The 9,869-nt window shown below is 46.3% G+C and overlaps 1 protein-coding gene across 1 annotated transcript in view; it reads left to right on the forward strand.

Annotated features, from left to right (window-relative positions):
* LOC121576399 (inactive serine protease PAMR1-like) overlaps window positions 1–9,665 on the forward strand; it is a 69,906-nt gene extending 60,241 nt beyond the window's left edge. The window contains exons 7-14 of the mRNA XM_041889501.2: window positions 1,340–1,510; window positions 2,199–2,390; window positions 2,648–3,622; window positions 3,804–3,980; window positions 4,203–4,269; window positions 4,710–4,942; window positions 5,250–5,626; window positions 8,442–9,665. Coding sequence (XP_041745435.2) covers window positions 1,340–1,510; window positions 2,199–2,390; window positions 2,648–3,622; window positions 3,804–3,980; window positions 4,203–4,269; window positions 4,710–4,942; window positions 5,250–5,626; window positions 8,442–9,011 — 2,762 coding nt within the window. The 3' untranslated portion in view covers window positions 9,012–9,665. The remainder of the gene's footprint in view (window positions 1–1,339; window positions 1,511–2,198; window positions 2,391–2,647; window positions 3,623–3,803; window positions 3,981–4,202; window positions 4,270–4,709; window positions 4,943–5,249; window positions 5,627–8,441) is intronic.
* The last annotated feature ends 204 nt before the right edge of the window (window positions 9,666–9,869 follow it).

Raw genomic sequence — 9,869 nt, forward strand, 5'->3', positions numbered from 1 at the left:
TCTGAGGCGTTGACAGGAGTTAGTGGTGAATTAATGAGGCTTCATTAATCATAACATCCTCTGTTAGCATTCCTTAATAATGGCTATGACACATCCCAGTAGAGACAGCCCAGTAGGAGATTGGCTATACTAGGGTAGACAGACAGACACTGGGATGGGAGGACAGGGGTGTGGGCAAACACAGAGGATATGATAGACTCTCATTTTAACACCCCCCACCTTTTATGTCTGTTTTTCTAAGAAAGAAAATGACTCAACAGGGTGGTGCACATTTTCCTTTTCCACGTCCGGAAAGCCAAGTGAAACCCCCCTGTCCTGTCCTATGTGAGGCTCGACTGAAGGGTGGAAATGTTGGTAGGCAGGGAGATAGTGATTATAGGGAGGGTTCCTCTGATGGTTTTGGATCACACTGCTGTCAGACCATGGCCAGAGAGAGGGAGAGAAGCATGGGGCTGGTCCTATGACACAGTATGGTCCCAAGAGGGGATACTGTATCACATCAAAATCAAATCACATTTTATTGGTCGCATACTCATATTTAGTAGATGTTATTGCGGGTGTAGCGAAATGCTTGTGTATCCCCCATTACAGAGTGATATGATGCACATAATAACAAGCCCTACACATACACACCCCTTGTACACGTGTGTGTATGTGGGGGGGTTTGTGTGTGTGTGTTCGTGCAGATATGTGTGTGCTTGGTATTTTGCTTTGTTCCGGACCAGAGAGAGGGGAACCGATAGTGAATTACAAATTGACGTGTGCTTTTTGTGTCAATCAAGTTCTCTGTTTCAAAGCCGGGCATTGTCTGAACAATTACACCCACTATTCCATTCCACATCAACCCAAGCCCCACGCTACCAACCCACATCATAAAAACACTTCACTGCTGTGGAAAATTGAACAGTTTGACTAAAGCTTATTTTTACTAGGAGTTTTCTATTTCTTCCTCTGTACGTCGCCTTGAGAGCTGTTCAGACTTTTTCCAGGCCTGCTGAAATGATCTATTAATAAGGCAGTACGATGTGGAGGCTATATTTATAAACTTCTAGCTAGTCAAAGAGGTATTTCTGAGGAGGAAGAATGGGTTTGTAAATGATGAACTGGGTTCTAAGAGCCCTTAGGCAGTAGGTGGCTATTCAGAAAGAGTTGTGTTTATACCAGACAACAAAATGCTAATACTGTATCACACAGCAGTGAACACACTGAAGTTGTGTTTATGGCTGGCATAAGATTGGTAGCATTATAGTGGACAGAAGATGAAACGTGTTCAGAATGCATGAGAAGGGTTGTGTGTAATTGTGTATGTGTGTGTATGGGTTTGTGTGTATCCCTCTAGTTGTAGGTTGTCGGAGGCCCCCAGTACCTGTCCATGGCTCCACAGAGGGGGTATTCCATCACTCAGGGGCACAAGTCACGTTCAGCTGTGACCCCGGGTTCGAGCTGAGGGGGATCCGCACAGTCGTATGCCTCCGGGATGGCACCTGGAGCGCCCCTGCCCCCCAGTGTGGTAAGAGGCCAGTGAGAGAGAGGGGCACAATATACACTGAGTGTACAAAACATTAGGAACACCTGCTCTTTCCATGACATGGACTGACCAGGTGAATCCAGGTGAAAGCTATGATCCTTTATTGATGTCACTTGTTAAATCCACTTCAGTCAGTGTAGATGAAGAGGAGGAGACGGGTTAAAGAAGGATTTTCAAGCCTTGAGACAATTGAGACTTGGATCGTGTATGTGTGCCATTCAGAGTGTGAATGGGCAAGACAAAAGATTGAAGTGCCTTTGAGCGGGGTATGTGTCAAGAACTGCAACGCTGCTGTGTTTTTCACGCTCAACAGTTTCCTGTGTGTATCAAGAATGGTCCACCACCCAAAGGACATCCACCAAGTTCATGACCTGCCGAATTGAGGCTGTTCTGAGGGCAGAAGGGGTGCAACTCAATATTCTGAAGGTGTTCCCAATGTTTTGTACACTCAGTATATATTTGGGCGCTTTGTGAAAAATCTAACCTGATTGACCTTAGTGACATTAACGCTGTAGGTTTGTTTTATACAATAACATTTGAGACTTACTGACACAACAGCTACTCTGAGGAATATACATATTTACAACTCATCTGAAAAATTATGCAATAGTGTCTGACCACCTCAATCCCATCTTCACTGAGCCTACTTGATCTCTGTGTTCCTCTGCAGTGCCCATGGTGAAGTTCTGTGCCATCCCAGCTAAGCCTGTCCATGGAGACCACTTCCTGGTGTACGGGCCCAATGACGTCATCCTCGCCCTGCAGTATCTGTGCTACCAGCCCTACAAGCTGAGCGGAACACACCAGAGAACCTGTCTGCCCAACAACACCTGGAGCGGAACACTTCCCACCTGTGGCAAAGGTTAGTGTCAGAGCATGGCATGACAGGAATAAGAGTTTGGAGACAGTGGGAACAGGTGTTGACAGACATCAACAGTTGTCCTATTATTATTGTAAAATGACTATGTGCTACGTGACCAAGCCTGCGTGAAATTGATCATATTTCACTAGTAAAATGTGTACAACCATTCAGAATCGTTAGTCAACTGTATAACAACACTAATTTACAACAATTTAAATCCAGTAATTCACTTTTTTTCTCTCTTCTTGTTCTTACAGTGAATAATACACTTGCTGAATCAGGCAAAGATACAGAGAAGGACAAAGAAAATGATGCAGAAAAAGACAAAGACACTGACTCAGCCCCACATAAAGACATAGAAAAACCCAAAGACAAAGAAATAGACAACACTAAAGGTATCAAGGAGGACGTGGCTGGTAAAGATCCAGACACAGGCCTGAGGAACACGACAGTGGACATTAGAGACGGTAAAGATAAAAACATAGACATTACTCTGGTGAATATCCCAGGAGGAAGAAAGGATCAAATGAGTGACAAAGAAAAAGAAACAGGGCTAGAGAAAACTACTGGAGGTAGCAAGGATAAAGTGGACAGTGAAGAAACAGATGACATGTTAAACACAGTGGAGGGAGAGAGAGAAAATGACTTGGGGAAAACCACAGCGGACACAGATGGCAGTCCAGATACGGGGGGAGACACAGACGTGATACGGGAGATAGGAAAGACAACAGAGGTTCCTGAGATAATGGTGGTGGAGGATAAAGGACAGGAGGAAGAGGAGAAGAAAGAGCAACCGGTAGATACAAGCAGTGATCCAAACATAGTTGATCCTAATGACTTAAAACCTAGAGGAGACACATTTGCCATAGATTACACTGAGATAAAACCTAGGGGAGACACATTTGCCATAGATTACACTGTTACGGATGTGTTTGGCACCAATGACATAGAGCATGGTATGAATACAACAGTGTCTAAAGACATTGTGAAGAGTATTATTCCAGCTAGAAGCAACAACACACAGTTCACCCCATATTCATCAGGAGGTCAGGACACCAAAAGGCCTGTGGAAAAACCACGCAAAGACATAGGATCAACTAAAGATTCAGGAGGAGCCAAAGACACAGTGGCAAGTACAAGTAAACCTGAAGAGGAAAATACAGGAAAAGATTCAGAAAAACCATCTAAAGAAGAGTCTGAGTATGAGAAGAGAGAGAACCAAATCATCAATGGTAAGACTCAGAATCACCCCAACACCTTAGGCGCATGTTGTAAAATACACTGCACAATTAAAACAGATATTAAAATGACTCTCAACATCTTAGATTTTCTTTCACACTCTCTCGCTCCCTTTCCATCTCTCTATCTTCCGCTCTCGCCACCTGCTCTCTTTCCCTTACTAACTCCTTCCAGAGAAGAGCTGTCCTCCTCTCCCACGGCTCTACCATGGGTACCAGCAGGTGGTGCCAGGGATGGTGCCAGAGACGGTGGAGTTCTTCTGTAACCACTCGTACGCTCTGAGTGGTGACGCCCGACGCTCCTGCCAGCCTGGCGGCTCCTGGGGGGGCGCTCAACCCTTTTGTGTGAGAGGTAGGCACTGGAATGTGTGTGTTTGTGTGTGATTGCGCGCAAGCGTGTGTGCATGGGTGTGTGTGTGCCTCTACTTTGTGATTATCATCTAGGGATATGCTGTTGCACCTGTCAGTTAGGCACTACCTTTAGCAGCCTCTAATCAACCCAACATTGAGAATGAGAGCAGCTCCCTGCCTGACAGTAGGTTTTAATGGGAACCCTGTGTATGTTTGTCTGCAGCCTGCAGAGAGCCGAAGGTCTCCGAGCTGGTAAGACAGAGAGTTCTGCCTCCACAGGCTCCATCCAGGTATGTCTAATGATTTACATTAACATATTATGTTACATAGCAGACACAAATATGCACATTATATAGTCTACATACAGTAAATACGACAGACGTAAGCATTCACCAACACTACACATATCCGCATTACCTTAGCAATCATCATTTTTCAAAACCACATACATATAAAACATGTGCATAATCATATATCAACATCATACACACACCACAACAGACCATGAATATTATGTATGACCCTCATTAATGCACACAGCATAGCAGAAGACATAGCTCTATCCTTTAGTGACAGAGGCACTTTACCATGTGAAGCCCACATAAAAGTTTGCCATTTAAAAACCTAAAAGGACTCTACTTATACACACCGCTAGCCTCTTAAAGAACATTATACACTAGTTGTTTCTGTAAAGGCATCTCCAAGGACCCCTCTCCTCTCTCCCTCTCAGGAAGACCCCTGTGCATAAGCTCTACTCCTCCTCTGGGTTCGGGAGGCTGTTCCAGTCCGCCGGCCCCACCAAAGGTCCTCCAGTGCTATCCCAGCTGCCCCAGGGCTTCCACCACCTCTACACTCACGTAGAGTACGAGTGTGCCTCTCCCTTTTATCACCACTCAGGCAGCGCACGCCGCACCTGCCTCAAGACTGGCAAGTGGAGTGGGCGTCATGTCTCCTGCTCGCCAGGTGAGGACAGCAGAGCCACATTACTTGATATAAAGAAAGGTTTTTCTTGCCGCTTAGGCGTGCTAGAATGGCACATTCAAACCACACCCAGACACTAAACAATCAAGGAAATTGGACTGAAAAACGAATATTCCAGGGTGGGTATGATATGGAATAAGTTTTCCATACATTACAATATCAAGTGTTGTTTTATCACTCTGGCAGGTCTGATGTTTATTCTCTTTCTTCTCTTTCTTTCCACCCTTCTCCTCCCTGGCCACACTTTCCTCTTCTCCACCCTTGTCTCTCCATCCTTCTCTTTTCCCAGTGTGTGGGAAGCACCCCACATTTGACCCTCAGAGCCCAGCAGAGTCCCACTGGCCCTGGCTAGCCGCCATCTACCGACGCTCCACCAACGGAGCAGGGACCAAGCTGGACAAGAAGGCCAGCCTGGATGGGTCACTAAAGATGGGGCCTGGAGCTGGACCAGGAGCAGGGGCTGGGTTCCAGGGGCAGGACGAGGCCTCAGGCTGGCAGCTGGTGTGTAGCGGGGCCCTGGTGAACCAGCGGAGTGTGGTGGTGGCAGCCCACTGTGTGACTGAGCTGGGGAAGCTGTACCCTCTGGATGCAGCCAAGGTCAAGGTGGTGATGGGAAAACACTACCGCAGTGACCTCCGGGAGACCAAGGGCCTGCAGCATCTCAGGGTAAGAGAGGGGTTGGATAGGGCTGAGGGGGTTGGGGGCCGTGAATAGGGAGTGAGAAAGGGTTTGGAGAGGGCTAACTGGGTTGGTGGGTAGGGGTGGCAAGTAAGGAATGAAAGGGGTTTATACTATATAGGCTAGGGAGACCACCTGTACTCAGTTAGCCACACACTGCACTAATTACACTGAAATACAACTATGGTGTACAGTTCACCACACATGAGGTAACACACTATATAGGTCTATTTACCAGCCTTATGGGATCTACAGTGGGGAAAAAAAGTATTTAGTCAGCCACCAATTGTGCAAGTTCTCCCACTTAAAAAGATGAGAGAGGCCTGTAATTTTCATCATAGGTACACGTCAACTATGACAGACAAAATGAGAAAAAAAAATCCAGAAAATCACATTGTAGGATTTTTAATGAATTTATTTGCAAATGATGGTGGAAAAAAAGTATTTGGTCAATAACAAAAGTTTCTCAATACTTTGTTATATACCCTTTGTTGGCAATGACACAGGTCAAACGTTTTCTGTAAGTGTTCACAAGGTTTTCACACACTGTTGCTGGTATTTTGGCCCATTCCTCCATGCAGATCTCCTCTAGAGCAGTGATGTTTTGGGGCTGTCGCTGGGTAACACGGACTTTCAACTCCCTCCAAAGATTTTCTATGGGGTTGAGATGTGGAGACTGGCTAGGCCACTCCAGGACCTTGAAATGCTTATTACGAAGCCACTCCTTCGTTGCCCGGGCGGTGTGTTTGGGATCATTGTCATGCTGAAAGACCCAGCCACGTTTCATCTTCAATGCCCTTGCTGATGGAAGGAGGTTTTCACTCAAAATCTCATGAAACATGGCCCCATTCATTCTTTCCTTTAAACGGATCAGTCGTCCTGGTCCCTTTGCAGAAAAACAGCCCCAAAGCATGATGTTTCCACCCCCATGCTTCACAGTAGGTATGGTGTTCTTTGGATGCAACTCAGCATTCTTTGTCCTCCAAACACGACGAGTTGAGTTTTTACCAAAAAGTTATATTTTGGTTTCATCTGACCATATGACATTCTCCCAATCCTCTTCTGGATCATCCAAATGCACTCTAGCAAACTTCAGACGGGCCTGGACATGTACTGGCTTAAGCAGGGGGACACATCTTGCACTGCATGATTTGAGTCCCTGGCGGCGTAGTGTGTTACTGATGGTAGGCTTTGTTACTTTGGTCCCAGCTCTCTGCAGGTCATTCACTAGGTCACCCCGTGTGGTTCTGGGATTTTTGCTCACCGTTCTTGTGATCATTTTGACCCCACGGGGTGAGATCTTGCGTGGAGCCCCAGATCGAGGGAGATTATCAGTGGTCTTGTATGTCTTCCATTTCCTAATAATTGCTCCCACAGTTGATTTCTTCAAACCAAGCTGCTTACCTATTGCAGATTCATTCTTCCCAGCCTGGTGCAGGTCTACAATTTTGTTTCTGGTGTCCTTTGACAGCTCTTTGGTCTTGGCCATAGTGGAGTTTGGAGTGTGACTGTTTGAGGTTGTGGACAGGTGTCTTTTATACTGATAACAAGTTCAAACAGGTGCCATTAATACAGGTAACGAGTGGAGGACAGAGGAGCCTCTTAAAGAAGAAGTTACAGGTCTGTGAGAGCCAGAAATCTTGCTTGTTTGTAGGTGACCAAATACTTATTTTCCACCATCATTTGCAAATAAAATCATAAAAAATCCTACAATGTGATTTTCTGGATTTTTTTTCCTCAATTTGCCTGTCATAGTAGACGTGTACCTATGATGAAAATTACAGGCCTCTCTCATCTTTTTAAGTGGGAGAACTTGCACAATTGGTGGCTGACTAAATACTTTTTTTCCCCACTGTATATAATACTAATGGCTGGGTGGCAGGGGTTTTAAACCTGTGTCCAATTATAATGCAGCCTTTTACAAACATGACGTCATGTCTACCACATCTAGCCATGTAATACAGCCCCATGTTTGTTTATGTTCAGTCATTGAATAGGTCCCAGAAAGCTACTTTGACTGTAAGTAAACACCAATGTGGTTGTGCTACATTGCTAGTCTGGATCTATCCAACATACACAGTAGCTTATTTTCCATTTTGCAGTTTACTGTATATGGTTTAATAAAGCAATAAGGTCAGAGGGGGTGTGGTATATGGCCAATATACCATGGCTAAGGGCTGTTCTTATGTGCCTGGATACAGCCCTTAGCCGTGGTATATGAAAAATGTATGCACTCACTAACTGTAAGTCGCTCTGGATAAGAGCGTCTGCTAAATGACTAAAATCTATATTGGCCTTATACCACAAACCCCCGAGGTGCCTTATTGCTATTATAAACTGGTTACCAACGTAATTAGATCGGTAAAATAAATGTTTTGTCGTACCCGTGGTATACGGCCGTCAGCCAATCAGCATTCAGGCCTCGAACCACCCAGTTTGTAATAGTACATAAAGGACAGTCAATTAATGTATGAGCATATGAGTGAGGAGTGTGAGTTGCCAGGTAACAAGCCCAGCTACTATCGTCCCACAGAGAGGCAAGCTGTCACCCTGCTGTTCCGTTTGGCACAGGCTCTCTCTTCTCTCTACAGCTTTTATTTTTGTCACACCACCTTTCTCTCTCTATTCTTTCTCTAAACATCCCTCCTTTCTCTCATCATCATTCCGTCTTCATTCTGACCATCCCTTGTCTCGCTGACCATACCTCCTTTCTTGTTTCTTACTCTGACCAGTTTATTTTCTCTGTCTACCTTGTGATCATTTATTTTATGTCTCTCTAACCATCCCGCATCTTCTCCTCCAGGTGGCCTCCATCTCTGTCCACCACAACTACGACCCCCTGGTCTTGGACTCAGACTTGGCCGTGATCAAGCTGCTGGACAAGGCTCGTATCGGGGAGAAGGTCCAGCCCCTCTGCCTGCCTGACACCCAGGGGGGAGAGGTGACCTCCAGAGAGGGGCTTGTGACGGGCTGGGCCCCCCTGCCGGACCCACAGATTGGGGAAGAGGAGAGGGCCAGGGTGGGTGTGCAGCACCTGGCCGACGTGGTGCCCTGCGAGCAGCAGTACGCCCGTAATGGTGTGCCTGTGAGCGTCACAGACAACATGCTCTGCGGCCGGCAGCGACCCGACTACGGCCCATCTAACATCTGTCCCGCGGACACAGGGGGTATCCTGATCCTTCCTGCCCAGACAGGCTCCGCCCAGGACCCCTCTCTTGCCTCTCCAGGGGGGCGGGACAAGTCCAAAGGGGAGTGGCGGCTGCTGGGGTTGGTGAGTTTTGGGTATGACCAGGGAGAGTGTGACCCGGACCTGTTTACTGTGTACACACATGTGGCCAACTTCAAAGACTGGATAGAGAGCCATATGAAGTGAGATCACCAGGATGTGACCCACCCTGTATCTCTCTTTTCCTCCCTCTCTTCAACCAACTACACCCTCTTTTTTGCCAATCTCTCTCTTCATCATTATTCCACCTGTTCCTTTTATTTGCCAGCATCTTCTCCATTCTCCTTTCCCTCCTTCCTTCTCCCGCTGTCCCTCTTTTTGTCATACACAGGCAGGGAGTGTGATCAGTAAAGAGCAGAGTAACGCTGGACTGCACAGGGCAGTGCACTGATGTTAGGGGGCCCTAACACAGCCTGATCAGGTATACCCTCCACTCAGCACAGTACTTCAGTGTTCAGGCTTTACCTTCAACCTGGTGCTACAGACTTGAAAACGACTTGAAACCCAGTTCCCCCAGGCCTCTGGGAAAACCTGGTATTCATTGTATTATTTGATATTTTAATTTTAATTTTATTTAGCATTTATTTATACAGGTTTTTCTCATTGAGATAAAATCTATTTTTCAAGAGAGACCAGGTCCAACAGCAGCAGGGGGAACAAAGTTTCAGACAAAACTACTTACATACTCTAAAAAAACAGCTGTCCTAAAGACAATTAAACTCTTCTATGATATGTATGTATATATAATATATAATCTCCCGAGTGGCGCAGTGGTCTAAGGCACTGCATCGCAGTGCTATCTGTGCCACTAGAGATCCTAGTTTGAATCCAGGCTCTGTCGTAGCCGGCCGCGACCGGGAGACCCATGGGGCGGCGCACAAGTCGTCCAGGGTAGGGGAGGGAATGGCCGGCAGGGATGTAGCTCAGCTCGTTTGCAACGCCAGGGTTGTGGGTTCGATTCCCACGGGGGGCCAGTATGAAAAAAATAAAATGTATGCACTCACT

Source organism: Coregonus clupeaformis, chromosome 11, assembly GCF_020615455.1.
Source record: "Coregonus clupeaformis isolate EN_2021a chromosome 11, ASM2061545v1, whole genome shotgun sequence".
NCBI lineage: Eukaryota > Metazoa > Chordata > Actinopteri > Salmoniformes > Salmonidae > Coregonus > Coregonus clupeaformis.